This window comes from Pogoniulus pusillus, chromosome Z (assembly GCF_015220805.1).
Source record: "Pogoniulus pusillus isolate bPogPus1 chromosome Z, bPogPus1.pri, whole genome shotgun sequence".
In the NCBI taxonomy this organism is placed as follows: Eukaryota; Metazoa; Chordata; class Aves; order Piciformes; family Lybiidae; genus Pogoniulus; species Pogoniulus pusillus.
The window spans coordinates 98,945,881-98,966,289 of NC_087309.1; the positions used below are offsets into that span (position 1 = coordinate 98,945,881).

General features: G+C 38.9%; 1 protein-coding gene across 4 annotated transcripts in view; it reads right to left on the bottom strand.

Annotated features, from left to right (window-relative positions):
* Positions 1-11,190: 11,190 nt before the first annotated feature.
* TNFAIP8 (TNF alpha induced protein 8) overlaps positions 11,191-20,409 on the bottom strand; it is a 73,050-nt gene continuing 63,831 nt past the window's right edge. For all 4 annotated transcript variants that reach the window (XM_064140231.1, XM_064140230.1, XM_064140233.1 and 1 more), the window contains one exon: positions 11,191-14,291. In XM_064140231.1, the coding sequence (XP_063996301.1) occupies positions 13,726-14,291 (566 nt within the window). In that variant the 3' untranslated portion in view covers positions 11,191-13,725. The remainder of the gene's footprint in view (positions 14,292-20,409) is intronic.

Genomic DNA, 20,409 nt, shown 5'->3' on the forward strand with positions numbered 1-20,409 from the left:
CCACATGTCTTTTGATATATCCTAGGATGTGATTTGCCTTCTGAGCTGCAAGCAGACTGTTGGCTTATGTCCAGCTCCTCATCCACCAGCACCCCAAAGTCCTTTTCTTCAGGGCTGCTATCAATTTTATCATCCCTCAGCCTGTTTTGATATCTAGGATTGCCCTGACCTGAGTGCAGGACCCTACACTTTGTGCTTTTGAACTTCACAAGGTTCTCCTCAGTGCACCTTTCCAGTCTGCCCAGGTACTTCTTGAAGAATATGGGAGTGACCTCACAGTGAAGCAGAGGAAAAGCCTGAGGAGGAAAGAGTAGCAGAGATGATAGTATTTTATAAGAAGGTTATGTAAGTGAAACTGTTTGAATAAACACCTAGGTTACAGTGACACTGTTTGAGGCTTTGTGGTGGAAAGCTGGTCACTGTATAAACAATGCATGCCCTGCTAGGGACTGTGGACTTGAAGAGGAGCCAGAAGATTGATGGTAGCTGGCTTGTGCTGGAAATTCCCATCAAAGCAAAAAAAAAATAAAATAAATAAAAGGCTGTAAGATACCAATGACATCAAGACCTAAAGAAATAACTTGTCAATGCAAGAAACTTTTATTAGCAAACTATGAGGATTTTAAAGTTTTGCAACTTATGTTCCTAATAAGTGAACTTTACTTATTATGTATCAATATGTAAGGAAAAAATCATCCCTAGAGAATAATGTTCACAAAAGATAGAGGAGTCCTGTAAAATCTTCTTTGAATAAAGGGGCACATCCCTTTGGGGTCTCTCAAATTGCTGGAGGATGCAGTCTCCTTTTATCCTAAATCCACAAGTGACCCTCTTCCTTTCCCCATTGGCTGAGGTACCCAGAATGTACAGGCTCCCTGATCTGCCTACTAGTTTCCCCTTTACATGTACACCTCTCTGCATCATACACCCCATGTTCATTAAAATTAGGCTTTACCCTTCCCTAGATGGAAAAGTTAATATTCAGTAGCCTATTAAGATTGTGCATTATCATGAAAGTGCAAAGGTTCAGGCTGTGTCTAGCTTCTCCTGGTTTCTGTTGGTTTTGAAGGACATCTTGGTAATTAGGGCAAGACCCTTGGGAAGGTAAGTGTTGAGGATGCAGAGACTCTTTGTTATCTTGCAGGTAACAAAGATAAGGTCAATTTGCTGATATTCCTAGCCTGGTCCTGTCTTTGTTATCTCAAGTTTCATCTAGCATCGTCTTCATTTCTAAAGACACATTTTATCTCAGTCCCATCAACGCCATGCTGAAACACACACCCTCTTGAGCTGAGAAGCCTCTTACAAGACCACTGCTTCCAGAGCATGCACTTCTAACTTTGTGGGTGCTGCAAACCAATCAAGAATCACAATAACAATAGATATGTGTGGACAGGAGGAGTATGCTAATGAAGCTTGCATAAATGTGTGAACCTATGTAACTGGGTAGAGCTATGCCTGTGGAATACCACCTAGCTCCTGGCTTTGCACAGTTCTTATAAGTAAAATGCTTCCTCTCTGGGTATGTATTTGCAGTTGCATACCAAGTAAACAAGCCTACTTTGGGGATGACAGAACCAGCCAGCAGGTTAAGTAGGTGCCTATTCATTATAAAAATTGCAGACAGAGCATGCTGTGATAGTGTCATTCACAATGTAACCACAGGATCACAGCTCTGCAGCTCAGCAGTGCATTTAGCTAGGATTTCCAGTGTTTTCCACCAAAGGAACTTTGTCTGAACTATGGAACAAAATTTTGTTACTTGCTTATGCTCATGAGTGACTGAAAGCACCATAAGCCTGAATCTCTGGGAGCTGTAAAAACTTCCTGCTGCTTTTTATTGTCTGTCTTAAATCTGAGAGTTGCTCAGTGAACAGAGCATGGTGTAATAACTGCCCAGAATTCAGAGCAGCTGAATAGCTTATTTTGTTGGGCAAATCAACTACATACTCCCTCTGCATGGACAAGTCTTAATTCACTATTAACCTTTCTTGTACAGTTTTATAAAGTTTGGATTATTTCTGGAGGTAGTAGAAATATTTCTTTCCCCCCCCCCTGCAGGTTATCTCCTTTGTCTGTTAGTCTCTTACTGTCTATACTAAAGAGAGGTGATAGTTACCCAAGGATTAGTTATTTGAAGACTTCCAAACTATAAGACTTTAACATTTCTGGCCTCAATAGTCTGTACCACACACTCCTTAGAAGTATGAGAGATAGAGATGCATTGCCTTGCTTGTGGTTTTCTTAGGTGCAGTCCAGGCAACCAGCAACAGAATAAGGGGACACAGTCTCAAGTTGTGCCGAGGGGCTTGATATTAGGAGGAAGTTCTTCACAGAGAGAGTGATTTGCCACTGAAATGGGCTGCCCAGGGAGGTGGTGGAGCCGCCGTCCCTGGAGGTGTTCAAGAAAAGACTGGATGAGGCACTTAGTTGATTGGATAGGGCTGATCATCATAGGGATGATCTTGGTTGGATAGATTGGACTGGATGATCTTGGAGGTCTCTTCCAACCCGGTTGATTCTATGATTCTATGATTCAGTTTGAACGGAGAAATTGCATTGCATTGATTACTGTGGCTGCAACTCACACTTCGGGCACTGGAGGGAGCACTGTACTACAGTAAAATCGACTGATCTTTTCCATCACCGATCGCGCATCGCAAGTGATGACATTCTCATTACGATTACATTGACCCTAAACAATGCTTACGCCTAAATGGAGTCAAAGGAACACTGCTATTAACACGCTGGTTTTACTTTGCCGGTAGATTCACTGGCACGGTGGCATTCTTTGGCCGTATGGACACATTATGGTGTGCACTGGGAACTGTAAAAAGTTGTTCTGGAGGCAAGTAACAGAAGACAGAACAGATAAACAGTCTACAAAAATATTGTTGAAGGTGTACAGAAACAACCCCTTGCACTGGACGTGTGGCACTTTGGCACTGCAGACGAAATACACCCACTATTATTTCACAACGCCTCTGAGGTTTGCCTGTTTATGCACTTGATGCAGCTCAACACAAGAGAAAATTTCCCAGCGGTGCATCTGGGTGAGTGTTGCAGAAGGGCAGCAGCGATCGTGCCTTGTCTGCTGCAGTACGCTCAGCAGCGGGAGGAAGCTGCTTCTCGGCAGGGCAGAGCTGTGAGTCAGTTTGCGATTGCTCTTCCTGAGGAAGCAAAAGATTGAGCTCGTAACCATTTGTGAGCTTTGGTTCAGCCTCAGCACTCAGTATCTTGGTTGTTGCTGAGACCAGTGTGATTTGGCTCCCGAGAAGGAAGGCTCCAGGACAAGAGCGCAGCTGCCCGCTTGCTGCCAGAGCCGCCTGGGTGGCAGTAACACACCACGCACCTTTAAAGGTACAGTGCACAGAAGAGAGCCCTGTTCTGGATGCTATGCCAGGGGTACTACCTGCTACGCGTTGTGTATCCTTATTTGCTCCCACTCCTTTATTAGGGGAATTAAGAGCTTGGCTTCTACTGTCCAGTAAGTTTAGGATGTACTCAGGGTAGAGGAAAGGGTGCAAAGTAACAGCACAAATTCCCAGTTTGTCAGATGTGTGTATGCTCCTGGAAACGCTGGGTTCAGAGTGGAAATATTTGCAGGAACAAATGTGGTCATGTAAGGACACAACCAAATTTATTTGTGCAATCCTGTACATAATCACATCTCTCTAAAGCAGTGTGGCTCTTGATGCGTGGCTGCAAGCTAGTCCTAGGAGAAATTGGTTCATTTTCAGTTCTGTTCTCTTGCATGGTCTTGAAAAGGCCATTTCAGCCCTAGTCTTTTATATTCCATACTCTTCTGTGTCCTGGGTGTTCCATTCAAGGAAAGGACTCTACTCTTGAATTGCTTGGAAGTTACATGCCCCAAGTAAGATCAGACCCCGAGGTGTTTCTATGGCATGATTTTTTTAATTCAGGTAGCTAACAAACAGGGGTTTTTAACAAGTCAGGCTCCTTTATATTTCCACATTCTGCTGCATAGACTGGGATTAGAATCAGCAGAGAGCTCACACGTCAGAACAGTTGTTGGGTTTTTTTTTCCCGGAAAAACGAACACAAGGGGCACCAGAGATACTTTTCTATGTTGGTTTTGTTTGTTTTTAAGTGAAATCTAACTGTATTAATGAGATCCAAAATACAAAGAGGCACTCAGAATAGAAAGGAGTTTGATGGCATCCTTCAACAGTTTCTACATAATTTGTTCCAGAAGTCATTCAGCTATCATAAAATATTTGCATCAGTCTGAAAAAAAAAAGGTATGAGGGCAAAATAGTACCACTCTTAACCAAAACCGGGTGACATTAGGTACAAACTTGAACAGAATAGGTGCCAAGCCACAAACCAATTGCAAGTATCAAATAGTTTTGTATGAGTGAGCCACAGTAGATTAATAGCAGGAGAGTCACATTCAAAACTTGACTAGACAGGGTTTAACACGGTTGAAACTGGTAATGTAGTAAGTGAGTCAAAAAGGAAGACCAAATCTACTTTATTTTGTCACTTAGTGAGCAGTGTGAACTAACATATTTATCATTAACTGTTTTACTGACACAGCGGGATTTTTATGGGAGGAAAAATATGCCAAGCACTCCAAGAAGTACCCTGTGATACTGAGTATGATTATGTGTTTTTTGTCATACTTCAATGCTTAGAGCAGGTAAGGTCTTTTACAAACAGTGACTTTTCCTGTCGTACAGTTAAACAAATTTTTGTGTGTATTCTAAAGTCCTTCTTCCAACTAACAGGTCAGAAAACTGGGGGGGAAGGGGAGGTTTGTCTCTTTTATAAACTTAGCATTGCATGTGTTGTGGATACTGTAGAAGTCTTAACCCAAGTGAAAATGTTTTCTGCTCTTTGCTGCTGTAAACAGCGAGAACCTTCAATCCTTGAAAAAACTTAGTGACCAATTTTGCACTTTTTTGGCTCGTATTGTTATTGGTAATAGATCTGTTTGGATCATAAGGCTCATTTTCAGGTACCTTACTTGCTTTCTGAATGGTTTTGTTTGTGGAGAGTTGCAGAGGCCTATTGATTTCTAACAACAGTTTTTCTACTTATACCAGTAAAGGGGGCAACCAGATGTTTCTTGGCATGACCAATGATTAGATACTGAATCCATGTTGAAAAATTTGGCATCCTTCACTGAAGACTACAAAAGCGGCATGGCCTAAACAGATGGAACCTCACTACAGCCTTAGTATTGTAGAAATCCCTGGGGGTTTGAAGGCAGGTATTTTCTGCTTTGCTTGCAGCCAGATCATCATTCCTTTTTGCTTTCTTTCTGCAGCCATCTTCTGCCTGCCAAGACATCACAAAAAGCTCTCAGCCCTCAGCTGCACATCTCAAACTAACTTTATGCCCAGCTCAGTCTACTAATTTCTAGTAATGTTGGTTAAAGAGGGATACTTATTTTGATTAAGTATATAAACTTATGTGATAGAAACCCCTGCTAAAAAATTCTTCATAGCTACCTTATAGCATTTCCATTGATTTCTTCCATCAGTGGAAACAGCAAAAAGTATTATTTCCATTCTAAGCTGCATTCTCTTGTGTTCATTTCTTTTCCTGTGAACCTACAGCAGTTAGAAAGTGGGGGTTTCTTGCCGTTGAATCCATTGCTTGTCACCTTCAGAAACTTGAAAAGCAGCTCTTCTCTTGAGATGCTGAGGAGCAGCCTACTGTGTAGTTAAGACTGAATATACTCTTAGGAATCAGCTGCAAATGTAAATGCAAATATTTTTATAGCTCTTGTCAACAGCCTTCATCACAGGAGGTCTCATGGCCCTATTTTGGCAAGAAATGTTAATTTTGGCATTTGTTGCACATACCACTCAATTAAGTGGAAAATCCATGCTGGGGGCACAAGCAGAGTGCTATGGAAACTCTCCACTTGATTCTATCAGAGACTTAAGGTTTAAAGGAAACTGAAGCCCTGGGTCAGTCAGGGCTTGGTGGACTGCTGAGCTGGTATGTAGTAACAGATTAGTAGAACAAACTCATTAAGCAGAAACTAGTTGCTTGTGCACATCTACAGCTTTGAAAAACCATCCTGTGGAGAGATTTTAGGGAGGTGCCAGCAAAAGGGCATGGTGTTGCCCCATAACACAGCTACTTCATCCTAAATGATTCTTTATGAAAAATCCATTAACTTGGTTTCCTCAAAGACAAAAACCTCAGGAGAATAAACCCCACACTGACTAAAGTAAGAGTTAAAAAGACTAGAAAATACCTATGTGCTGCATTCAGTGGAAATCAGGTTTCTATGGGCAAGCTGAACTTTTAATGTATAGATATGAGTTGAAACATCTCCCGAAAAAACTGATTCAGTTGAGTTGCTTTCTGAGTTAACAGCAATATTGGACTTTGAAACAGTCAAAAATTCCAAGAGGTTCTTCTCATAGAATAAATCCAGGCAGTTCCTTTAATAAACAGAGAACATGCACAAAAGCTAAGCTGCTTTTACACTGCTTCCTAAAATGACCTCTACTTTTAAGCTGCTACCAAGGACATTCTAGAGTTCTTACTCCAAACGTTACAGAAGCTTTCTCTGTGAACAACGGCATACAAATACTCACTTCCCCCAGATAAAGAGCAGACTTCTAGTTGTCTATCAGAAATATTGACTCCAACAGCTCACATCCCAACCAGTGCAAACATCTGAATGAATGCCAAACACCACAGCTTCAGATTGATTATTTCATGGTGAGAATTCCTCCCTAACCTGCGTAAAGAGCAATTCTAGTCAAGAATACATGAAGTATGGAATATCCTACTGAGAAGCAAGATGGACTGATGGAGAACAGACAGTCAACTAAGTAACAACATAAACCCCAGTTTTCTGTAGAAGCTTGTAGTCCTCACCAGCACCTTCTTTGCTAATCTTGAAGGAGGTGGAAAGTCTGAATTCTCTATCCAGGATTTTCCAAACAGTAGCAAAGATTTGGTTTTGATACTGCTTTGTAAAGGGCTACTATTTTGTAGCATGAGGTTCTCAGTTCTAGCTTTGGAGTAAACTGTAGACTGCTGTAGTAGCATACTGGAACTACATGTAACATTAAACATATTGGTTTACTTAGCCAAAGTCAAATGTCTGTGCTTATGGTAGGCAGTAGACCTTACCACAGCAAAGATGGCAAAACAAACTTAATGAGAACTTTGTCTGATCACAGCCTTTTCTTCCAGAAAAGCGCTGAGGTTTCCTTCCCACTTTTCCCTAATAGTTTTTTCTATGATGGCATAGCAAATGTACCTTTGGGAGTGCCCATACCATTGAAATTTGCAGCCCATAACTGAGGGAGTTTTCCGTTGGGCAAAGAGACTCACTTTAGTTCCAAGAATGAGATCACTTTTCTGTTGCTGAATTATCAAGATCCTTGAGATAGAGAACCAGCTTTCCTGAAATTAGCAGCAGATCCCATCATCATGTTCTGGGACCAGTGTACTTCTCCTCCCCAGCTCAAAGCATTGCCTCAATCTGTTTTATCTATGCAATCTTTTAGCAGGCCTAGAAGATGATAGCATTGTAAGTCTTGACTTCCCATAAAATAAAACTGAACCCCAAACAAGTAAAGCAAAAACTCACAGTATCTCAAGTACAGTCAGTGAAGTGAATGCATCAGCTTTTGGAATTGGGAAATGCTGTCCTTCAAAGCCACAGGAACCCTTAATTAACACTAAGTCTATCAGCAACCAGAGGGTTTGCTTTTCAGGACTTAAGCCAAACCCAGCTACTGAAATAGCTTATGAAATGAAACTAAATTCTGCTTAAGAAAGCCAAATAATTTCTCAAAGCTCTTCTATAATGGAGTAGAACATGTGCATTTCCATCCACATGCAAAAAAAAGAAGAGTTGCTGGCATACATGAGTTGATTTACTCCATCTACGTCTTCATACTTGCTGTATTAATTTTTTTTTTTTTAAATCACACTACTTAAGTGGAACAATACTTTTCATCCAGTATCAGCTGTGGCTTAGCCTGAACAAATAACAAGAAATGAATTCTGAAAAATTTTCCACAAATGTGTTGCATATGAAGAGCTTTAGGTTGCCATGCTTAAAGACCACAACTTGAGACTGTCTGAAGTTGTGCCGGGTGAAGTATAGGATGGATGTTAGGAGGAAGTTCTTCACAGAGTGAGTGATTTGCCATTGGAATGGGCTGCCCGGGCAGGTGGTGGAGTCACCGTCCCTGGAGGTGTTCAAGAAAAGACTGGATGAGGCACTTGGTGCCATGGTCTAGTTGAGTGGATAGGGCTGGGTGCTAGGTTGGACTGGATGATCTTGGAGATCTCTTCCAACCTGGTTGATTCTATGATTCTATGAGCACTGCGGCTGATACTCTAAAACTGTTCCAGCAAGACCTGGAGAAGTGGATGAAAGTCAAACTATTTTTTCTTTTAACACTCTGCATTTATGAAAACCGTCAGAATTACATCCAACAAGGAGGTTTTTTTACAGTGCACAAACCACCTACTGACTGAAGCGGGAGAGACACACGCACACACAAAGATATCAAGATATCCAAGAAGAAAGATATGATGCAGAAGGATGACTTTCAGCTCATAATAGTGTGTATAATTACACAGCCCAAATATATTTAATAAAAAATTGAAAAGGAATTAATCTGTCGTGAAGACAACAGAGAGTACAATTTTAATATCCAATGTTAGGATTTGTAGAGTACACAGTGGTAGATCCTAGATGTAATGGTACAAATAATTTGTATCTAAATCACAGCAGCTGTATCTAAATCACAGAAGCTCCACCTTTGTCCTCCACCTACCACACCAAGACTTTCCCACAAGGGAGAACCACAAATAGCAAACAGGTTTCAGTTGCTTGGGAAAGCTGGGCAAGTAATACTGTACCTCCTTAATTCCATTATTCTTAATCATTATATTCTGCTTCTTTGGTTGGTACTATGTAATTATGGGATACCCCAAAGCTATGAGCTGCTCACAAGAAGCAGCAGATATTGATTCAGGAATGTCCTGGCCACAAACATCAGCTTTAAAATAGGAAACCAGAACTCTAACTCTTAAAACTGAGTACCAAGTGAAAAAAAAGTCAGTTCAGAGATTCATAGTTTAAGCATTAAGAAGCCTTGATTTATGATACAGACTTTTGTAACACGGAGCAAGGCTCTAAGGAATAGCCTGCAAGGGTATTACTCCTTTATTTTCATAGAATGAAAATAAGTCAAATAGTAACCTAAAATATTTAGTACTATAGACATGAATGCTGTAACATCCAAACTTTGTCACAAATACATTAGCAATTTAGTATGGATTAGTTCTTTAGAACTTCTCTATGAGAACAAATGCAAGGGTTTGTGGTTTTGGTTTTGTTTTAATTAATTTGAAATAGCAATTATTATACTTAGTATAAGCCTTCTGAGTAGTAGCCAACAGTGTGGGTTTGTGTAGAGAGGTGGTTTTTTGTTTTTTTTAAAGATAGGAGAATTTCCTCTACTCAAAGGAGTTTCATTTATGTGCAAAATATAAAAATAAGATAATACAGAACCTTCCTGCACAATTATAATCTCCTTTGACAGTTGCTTTATCCAGAGCACATATGTTTGCCACTTCACCATGAATGTTGGCTGACCTGCTCAAATCTCAATGAGAACCAGTTGTAACAAGAAAGTTTATCTGCAAATGGTTATGCAAACAGGAATCTTCATTTCATGTTCATGCTAAAATATACCTTTCTGTAATGCATTCCAAAAGCACTGCTTTTTATAAACACTCAGAAGTACATGTATTGAAATTACAGCTAAATGCATACTGTGCTGATAAGGGTATAGATTACAGTCAAAATAGCATTAACAACTAAATCAAGATGTAAGATTATTCCTTCAGATTTTAAATTGCTTTGGGAAAAAAAAACACACACACAAACAAAACTCATCAGGAAACTGGTATTTATCTCTGGGTTATTTCCCTTAAGTGGAATGGCTAACATGCTCTGTCTGCTGTTCTCCTTAGACACATACATGATATAACATGATCCTGGAGTAATAATGGTAGGGAAGGAACAAACTTGTCTGAAGAGTACTCTGCTGCTCAAAAAAGGGCATGAAAAGCACATAAGGCCAAAGGAAAGCTGTGGTAGCAGGTCACCAGATGGTGAACATTCATCATAGAGAGATTATCTAAACCTATACCATGTGCAGCTTATCTGTACTCCTCATAACACTGTCATCTTTGACAATGGACTTAGGAATAGTGTGGATTTTTCTCTGCTAGATCACAAAAACAAGAATGTTCTGGTCCCCTGATGAGTCCATTGCAGGATTCCAGTTCACCTTTAAATAGTACATTATAGCTGTTACAGCTACAATAAAGTGAGGGGAAAACAACAAGCCAACTGCCATAAAAATCAGTTCTCTACTTCCCTGGAACAAAGCAATCCTTTTACGAAGAGATGTGGGGAAGCAATTCACCATCTCCTCATACCTTTATTTTACAGGAATTAGCTTTCTGGGTAAGGTTGAATCTTTTTTTTAGAAGAGATGTGATTTGGTATTTTCCTAATGAAAAAAAAAACAAAAAACAAAACAAACCACACTAGCTGCTGAAAGATTCCAGACTCCTGATAACTTCTGTATCTTCTAAGTGCAGATAAATCTCAGGAGACATTAAGGACCAGAATAAATGTTGTAATTTACACAGTTGTTTCTTTTTGTCTGTGCATACACACAAATGCCTGCAAACTTAATTAAGGGGTGGCTAAAGTTCTAGTGAATTCATTTTTGAGGGGAAACACATAAAATGGCCCAGATAACCTCCCTTTATGTGCTTCTCTTTGCATGGCTTAGACCATGGTTGTTTGGCGTGCCTTGAAAAATGTAGCCAAGGTCTGACTTCCACTGCTGCAACGTAACAGTTTATAACTCTGACAACTTCACCAATATACACTTGGAAATTATATAACAATATATATTGAAAGGGTGTTAAAATATGAAACATCTAAAGGTACTGAGATTTAAAAGCCAATTGTGAAATGAATCTATTATGATTGCAATTAGATATATTAATAATTTCTGCTGTGTTAAAACAGCACCACTACACTAAATAATGGCATTGTCCCTACCCCTAATTAAATGGCACTACTGTAATCTTTTTTAAACTTGATTTGTGTGAAGTTTCAACTAGAAGGGTCAATACTTTACTACAACAAGAGAAATTTCTGTCAATTTATTTCTGAAGTTTGGCAATTAATGACACCGTTTATGTATGCTGCAGGAAAAATAAACTAATTGCAAAAGTATACAGCTCAAATGCTACATCATGTTCCCTACAAAAGCAGGCTTTTGGAAGTCCAATACAGTTGTTTTATTTCATCATTCAGAAATCACTTCTTTGCAATTGAAAATGAATGCCAGACAGAACTATCATTAGAGCACTTCAGAAGAAATGTAACTAGTTTGCAAGCCAAATATAACTTCTCCTAGTTGTCAAGTTTATATGCTTATAATCAAATCTTCATGATCAACTTTCACTTCTAACAACTAAATGGTCAATAATGCAACTGACTATGAAGTTATTGTGTTACTGAAAATATACATAGTATGACACAATATGGCTCATATACATCTAAGTAGGAGTTTGTTAACAATGTACAAAGACCATTTAAGCAGTTTTTGTCCCAGAGAAAATCTTAAATTGAGCAGTCAAAATGTCCTAGGTCATGGCTAAAGAAAATCTTTCATAGTTTACAAATACATGAATATGTTATGCCTGGTTCCAAATAAGGTACTGTCCTGTCCTCCTTTCAGTAACTGTTACCATTCATTATAAGTGATGCTATTTTGGAGAATCAGACCATGATTTAGAAACAGAATTTGTGAAGAAAGCTGTATCCACATATAGAAGTGAAGTTTCCTTTCAATTCTCATGTCAGAGAACTGAGAAAGAAAACAGCTTTCCTTTTCTAGGTGGGAAAATAAATACATGGAACAAATACATCAGAAACTACTCTTTCAAATTTTTGGGATTTCCCTCATGAAGTTGCACTCCGGTACCTAGCTTCTGATGGGCAAATGCACAATGTATTTACTGTTTAAGTAAAATACAAGAAGGAATCTTTAATTATATACCTGTAGATATCACCCTAATAATCTATTTCTTGGCAAATTCTTGCATCAGCTCTCAGGTGTTCCAGCCTACTAGTACATTAATCTCTCTCTGCTGGACACCAGTGGCTTGTATAAAGTAAGTTCACATTTGAGAGCCACATTTATCTGGCATGATTCTGGGAACAATCAGAGCTTAGTGACCAAACAAACACAAACAATAGTGAATTTCCTCTCTTAAAAAATTGTAAGTAATGCTGAAGCCATATGTCAGAGGCTGTGATGGTTTTGTTGCCAGCACAGGCTAAGTTTGCTCTTTGTAACTTAAAATGCAACGAGAAGAAAAAAAAAAAAGCATGAAAAGTTCAAAGTGCAAATATTCTTTGGTTTACTCATTAAAACAAAAAGACACAGCAAATAGCAAAACCACTGGCAATTAAATAAACAGCACATTCTTTATCAGCTTTCTAACAAAACAGCAAATTCTGTATATGATTCCTAACAAAAAGTCTTCAGGTGTTTGAAATGTATTAACTTCACACTTTTAAGTACATTACAGTGTCTCTGAAGTCACATTTTTTTTATCCCCAAGAGCAAGGCAGGAAGAAGAGAGAGATGAAAGGCAGAAGGGGAGAGAAGAGGAAAATTTTAAAATGTATTCAAGATTCCATTTTTCCATTAGTTAAATAGTATAGGATACAATAAGACTAGATGCTGTTTCTAGTCTTATCATATACCAAGTGGGCTTGAAATTTACTTTCAGATGACCACACTTTCTGAATTTACATCATCATGCACATCAGCCTAGTGTGACAAAATCTCCCGACTCACACCCTTTCAAACAGAATTGTGGACTACTAAGCTGTGTTCTTAGGATCTTAAGTATTTGCACAGATAAGTCCTTGAGTTTTACCTTATCATAGGCAGAGAGATAAAACTGGGTACCACAAGTGGTTTCCAGGGAATGTTTTTCCCCAGTCAGGCTATGTTCCTGTAGCTTATTCCTCAAATAATCCCCATATAATCAAAGGAAGCAAGCATCTGTGCAGGTCTATAAGGTACTATACTTGGTAGCCTTGCAGACAGAAAGTTTTCACCTGTTAAGACTCTACATGACAGCATGACTGATAATATTTAAAACTGGGTGCTTCATAAGGGCAACATTAGGAAGCTGTGATCTGTGCAGAGAGCATAAAAGACTATAAATGAATCAAATATATGTATTTTACAAGTAAGTCAAAGAAATTATAGAGTGTACCATCACCATGACAGTCTGTTAGCAACATAACTAGACTGATAGTTTAGGAATAATTCTGTAAATCTGTGAGAGATGTTGATTGTCTCATTTTGTATATCTATCTTGCAGGACTCTTACTGTACTTGGACCATTCTGTTTTATTGTCGTTATCCAGCTGTTTCCGTAGGCAAAGCACAGTAAAACACAGTCATGAGCAGTCTTTCCTCCAGATGGACTGTGAATAGCAACAGATAGCTCATAAGGAGGAAATCAATTTAATAAAGGTATTTTGGAAATATTTGTCACAATGTAAAAAACCCTTTTGGCATGCTCCCTTATTCCTTCATAAATCAACAGTGTTCCATCTAAAAATAATGCATAGGCAGTCAACTTTAATACAAGTACTTATATATTCCCCTCATCTAGCATTTTGTTGACACCATCACAAAGTTTCTGCAAATGGAGTTTATAAGGTCCAAAGGGATTGTACAAGGCAGCCAAAAATTCACAATCAGAGAAGTGATCAAACACATTGTTGATGCGTCCATGTGACTTGGCAGTTAGGTGACGCTGAATAATTTCATGAAGCAGCTCTCTACAATCGTTTAGCAGTTTGGACAAAAAATTCCTGTCAAAGGTATAATCCACCTGATGGAAACTGACCACAGTCTTAGCCAGCTGATGAACTTTCTTCTTGAATTTCTCCATCAGTGTTATTTCATCCTGATTAAATTGGTTGTTCCTGTAGAGAATTGCCAACTTAAGGACTATTTTAATTAGGTTTTTTATTATTTTCTCTGCTTCCTTTTTATTTTGTGTATATTCCTTTGTTACTCTGTAGAGCTCATCTAAGACATCACTGCTTGTGTCATCAATCAAAGTAGTTGCTATGGATTTGGACACCATTTTTCCAAGGATCTTCTTCTGGGCCTGAATGGCCAGATTTTTGGAGTTGAAGACATCTGTGGCCACTGGGGAGGGAAAAACAAACAAACAGTCATTTTTTTTTTTTGTAACAGACATACTATGAACAGAAGGTTGAAGACTATTTTCATACATGTCAATTCATATTGGTCCTACTAACTGCCACAAAACTGATGCAAACATTATGTATGTAGATACCCTCATATTTTCAATCCCTATGACTAGTCTCTTTAGGTTTACATTATTTGAAACTATTTGGAGAAAACTTTGAAATAGAACTTGCTCAAAAATGGTTCAAAATATCTCTCTATATGTGGATTAACAGTATTTCAAAATGAAGCAATAAACCTACCCTACCTGACCACATGAGCCGTAAGTCCAACCTGATTCTCGCAGGCATAACGACATCTGAAACTGCAACTATCTGAACATCATGACAATTATCTGTTACTCAGCTAGAGACAGTATGCAGTGAAATGACTACTGGAAAACTTTCTCTTGGTTAGCATTTTACGTGATCAGATCCAACACACATATTTTCACACATATATTTTATACAAAGATATAGATGTGAAAAAAATACAAGACAAACACTGAAGTCTTTTATCTGCAAACCATACTGAGATTCTCTAGATCCAATATGAATGAGCTAGTTTTCATAAGCAAAGCAAGTATAAATTAACACTCCTATGCTCTATACTTAATGCAGAAATAGCCAAAAGTAAACATTCTAGCGACTGCCAGAACATTTGGTGCTACCAGGAAATTCTTCTGTGACAAGTAAAACAGATCATAGAACAGTTTTCCACCTCCAAAACAACGCTTACATGCACCAATGCACACAGTGATAGCTTGAAATTTCTTCCAATGTTCTTTCATAAACTTATTCTGTGAAATGCTCGTGCTCATGTTCTGTTGCCAGTGACAAGTATTGACAGCATATTCCCTTTGCAGCGCTTTCTCCACCAAGGTGCACATGAATTCATTGAAAAAGTCTGGGAGATAGCTGCTTTTACACTGTAGCTTTCCTGCAGCCTAAAGGAAAACTTCATTTCTTTAGATTTACTTCACATACGGAAGGTTTGCTTTGCAAACACAAAGCCTGGAAGCACTTTCTGCACGCACACACACCCCTTCCCCCCTGCCCCGCACCCCGTTTCTCTTCATGAAAACAAAATCTGGAGATGCAAAAGAGTAAGTCCCTGAAGTTGGAAAAGGTTTCCTCTTAACTGTATCTGGGCATCTGGGTGTGTTCAGATGCGTGGTGCCTCTGGGCTTCCAGCAAATAGAAGAAACTTGTCCTTCAAGACATGTGAGACAAATCTGCCTTTTTTTTTTTTCCTTTCAACACTGCCTTTGAGAAACTCAGTAACAAGATTTTTTTTGTCATCTTGTAAACTTTAAGGCAGATTTTTTCTTAAGATGTTCAGTGCATATTAGCATTTTGTTTTTAAGAATGAAGTGTTTCAGCATATTTTAAAAACTCCTACATGAGGATGCTTAAAAAAAACCCCAAAGAACTCATTGTTCACTATCTTGGGAAAAAGCACTTGAGGTCACAAGACAGATACACTTATCTACCACAAAGATACAGGAAGACGTTACAGATGTTAAGCAATCAATCCGAACTGAAAATAATGATTCATTTTTTGTGTTCTTAACTGCAAAATTGCAACTGTTACTCAAATAAAATTAATCTAAGTATTTTGAAGGGGATCCAAGTACTAGAAATCAACAGCCACTGCTTTACAAAGATCTACAGATGAATGATAGTCTTTTCTTCCCTCCAAACCATCAAAACTTGTTATTCTTTCACCACTTTCATTTCTTAAAGGTCTCCAATCTAGTAATTGTTCATGCTGTTTACTTTGAGACACTCCCCAAAGATGTATCAATGTTTTTACTAACAGCAGTTGCTGCTTCAAAGTATTTTCCATTAATTTGCTGAGAAACACTCCCTGCCAATAAAACATATATGGATTTAAAAGCATTCTTTCACAGGATGCTGCAGGTATTCTTGTAAAATTCTAACTGTATCACACACAGTGCTCCACTGTAACTCAACAGAAGGCCTTACAACCTGCCCTCAGCAAGTCACGCAAATACTCAAGTATGGTTCTAACCACTTACACATAAAACACGTGCTACAAAGTATCAATTTCAGGAAAATGAAAACATTATTTTTTCTAAAAGTTTACAGTTTCTCAACACAACCCCCCTCACAGTACACAATTTAACATTTGACAAAGTGGAGCTTGACCTGCAATTACTATTGCTAAGTGAAAAAGGAATTGCTCACTTAGAGATGTTAAACTTTCAGTGGCATTTCTCTGAAACCATCCCTGTTTTGGGACTACCCAGCACTGCCTGCTTCCTATCTATTTTGCAATACACCAGAAGTCAACTTCGGTTTCTCTGTGTTACTACTCGGGTTCTAATTTAACTGCTAAATATACAATTGTCATATTTCTGGTTTTTAGCCAATTAAATAAAAAAAAAAAAAAAAAGGAACCTGCAAGCTGTTTGTATTTTATAACCAGAATTTCCCCTCACTGCTAATGGCAGAATGAGCTAAAGTGTATTTCACAGTTGACTGTGAATAAAACCTATAATCTTACTGCTTAAACTCAAGCTTCTTCAAAACTAACATATATAGGTCATTAAAAAACAGTAAAATTATCACTTACTTGTTTATCAAATGAAATTGCAGTTGTTAGTGCTGACAGCAGAAAGGGATGCAAACTACCCAAGTTAGAGGCTATCCTGAGACTTATTTATTCCACTAAATCCAACACGCACTTGATCGCAGTCTTTGAAACTCTGTCAGAAGCTATCACAGAGTGAAGGTGGAGTTTCCCCCCTCACTGTAATACCAGCTCTTCTTAGCTACCTTTATCTCCTGCCTGCGGGGCTTCATTTTGCTCCGGCACCTCAGAACGCAAAAATACATCGCATTGGTTTCACTTCCTTGAAAGAGAGCAGAAAGGAAATTGCACTGCTGAGCAAGCAATGCAACACCAAGAGCCGTTATTGTTAACTGACAACTAGAACAGGCAGCTGAAAGGGAGGGAGAAGAAAGGTCCTGAGACTCCAAGTGGCAGGAGACCAGTCAAGAAGAGGTTAAAACATTAACCCGGTGTCTGCAAATACAGATACCGGTGCGTATGAGAGACGCCTAACTCAGGGTGACTGCGAGGGGCAGCCCCCGTTCCCAATTTCAGGACAGCAAAGCAACCCCTTTCAAACCTGACTACAACTTCGCGAGTGAGCCCCTGAAAATGAGCCTGTAAACCCACATTTGGACAACTACTTAAAGCAGCCTCACTTACGTAGGATTGTTTCTACGTAGTCAGCCACCTTCTAAGAGTGATTACAGTAGCTCAGAGGGACACACAAATCTCTGACCACACCTCCTGTATTGACAGGTACCATCTTTGCACTTGACCTGAAGTAGTGTCATTTCTCTAGTGGCTGCCGCAGATACAAGTAACCTCACTAATTCGAAACATCTCAGTTTTTTTTCTCGTGACTGCTCTTTATCGCTCCTGTTTCTTCCCGTGCACTTCTACACTTCACTTTCAAAAAATGGATCACCAAAAATACCCCCTTTGAAATCAAGGGGATTTTATTTTCTATATGAACTATACTAATAAACATGACTATATTCAGTTGATTGTCCCTCCATGAAAGAGAGTAGCCCAAAGGGAAAAGTTGTTACCAGAGGAAATCCTGCTTCCATTACTTCAAAATGCACAGGATTTTAGGCATATGGGGAACATCTGCAAAGTTTCCTAAATCTGAAGCTTAATCCAGTTGCTAGAGATTGCCTCCTGTCAAAACTTCAAACTTATTAATTACAAAATGCCTTACGTTTTGCAACCAACAGCACACATTTAACATTACTTTTTGTGTGTTAAAATCAATAAATATTGGACATGTAGCATTTTGTATGTGGTTTGGTTTGGGTTTTTTTTTCCCCAAAAATTTATACCTTACACAAGTTTTTGTTAAAAAACAGCAGGAGTGTAAACTTGCAGTGAAAATTTAGAACTGCAGGTTAACTAGCTGTCAGGAGACTGGTATAAAAGCACAATAAGGCTCCTACTTAGGGCTACCATGCTGACTCTTTCCTGACATAGAAGACAGAACACTTCCCTCCATGCTGTAGCAAATACCTATTACCAAATACACTATTTCTCAACTCTGCTTAAACCAAATTAAAAACAAACTGAAAATTCAGAAGCAAAAAATGCTTGGGGAGGGGAGGAAAGTTATGTAAGATGATTTCATTGCCTTCAGGCAGAATGTTGGTTTTTTTTTCCACAAGATAATAGTTACTGGTAGATTCAACATCACTTACAGTTAAGTGCATTCAATCTCGTGTACACTGATAATGAATGCTTGAGTCATGGAGTATTCTTAACCTTGGTGTGATAAAGAAAGATCAGAAATAAAGCATGCAGTAAAAAACTTTCAGTAAACAAAGTGAAGTCCCATGGGCAATGAAGAGTTGAGCTTTCTGACATTAGTTGCAGATCTAGCAGACATCCTTGGTATGTTGATACAACAGTCATGGTGGAACAGAAAATGTGACTGTGAAGCCATCAATAACAACACTGCTGTGAGAGTCCCAGTTCTCATTTCAGTGACTGGCAAAGCATTTACTGCACTAGTACCTGCTGAGCACAAGGTCCAAAAATGACAGAGTTTTTTGGGCAAGGCACGAAGGATACTTACATGAGATTAGGAGGAAACAGCAGCAACTGAGCGCCTCAGGCAACATTTTTAAGACTAACACACAGCTTTCAGAAATGTGGTAACAGATTTTCTGCCAAGCTTCCTGTGTGGACAAGCACGTTTGCTTCCCTACAGACTGTGGGTGAGAGCTACAGCTAAATGCCTGCACATGTCATTTAATTGCATCTTCAGATGCAACAGACTCTCACAGAGTCAGAGAGCATCACTTTCCTGGGGGAGACAACCTGAAATCAAGTGGGACCGATGGCAGTGTGTTTTCCAATTGTATGTGACCATGAGTCATGCACCTCCAAAATCATGAGATCGCTAGATATCAAGAGGTGAAAAAAGAGAAAAGCCCTGATTTTTTACTACTTGTGCCTTCTGCTTCCTGAGTCCTTTGAGGGCTACCCTTGTGTTCAGCACTGATACAGGCCAGAAACACTAAAAAAATAAATATAATGAGGCACATAAATATATGACTTCATGTATAAATACATGACTTCAGTAAGGTAAAGCTCCAACGGTGATCAACTGCAAGATCAGCGAACAAACAAGTTCTGAAGTACAGAACAGGCAGAAAGAGTCATAAACCTGTTACCAGGGCTGTAACAGTTTTCACAATGTACTTACTATGTGACAACAAGATTAAAAAAACAAATGGTAGGACACAGATTATGAATTCTTCAGATATGAATAAGGTAAGTTGATTTTTCTAGCTGCCACCATGATTTACAGCTTCTTTCTTAGTAACTGAGTGAGTCACAGTTTCAAAGAACATTTTTTTTGTGGTGGTTTATTATTTTTCATTTAATCAGAATAGTCAGTGTTTTGATTCTTATCTAAGTGCTTCAAAGCTTCCTGGGTGAAAGATGTATTAAATTTAAACTTTTTTAAAAGCACAGATAAAGCCCTTGCAATGTGGAAATCATTCAAAAAATGCAGGAGTCCCCGGACTGCCCCTTCAGCATATTGGCCATTCCCCACATTCCCAAGCATTTGTTGATTTGCTGGCATTTCAGAAGCTGATGAAAACTGAAGCTTGTACGAGACATGTAAGACCAGAGAGTGCTCTGACAGCTTTCACTCTTCAGCCACTGAAACTGCAACTTTGAGCTGTCTGAGATGGAAGGGGTGAGATGAGCCCAGGCCAGCCGCAGGGTTTATTGAGAAAGAGGACTGCAACAGAGCATATAGCTTGGAAAAGCACCATCAGGCAGTGGAAATTCCAGACGGCACATGGCTAAGTGTAGAAGGAGAAAAAAAATTCCCAACAAGGGCCCTATACAGTAGTTATTTCTTCCATATACGTCTCTACTTTTTACCTTTTTTTTTTTTCCAATTCTGGTACACAAGGTCCTTATTTGAAGAGAAAATATTTTATTTGGCACTTGGCTTTTCAAAAGAGATTTATAGATGCATATCATT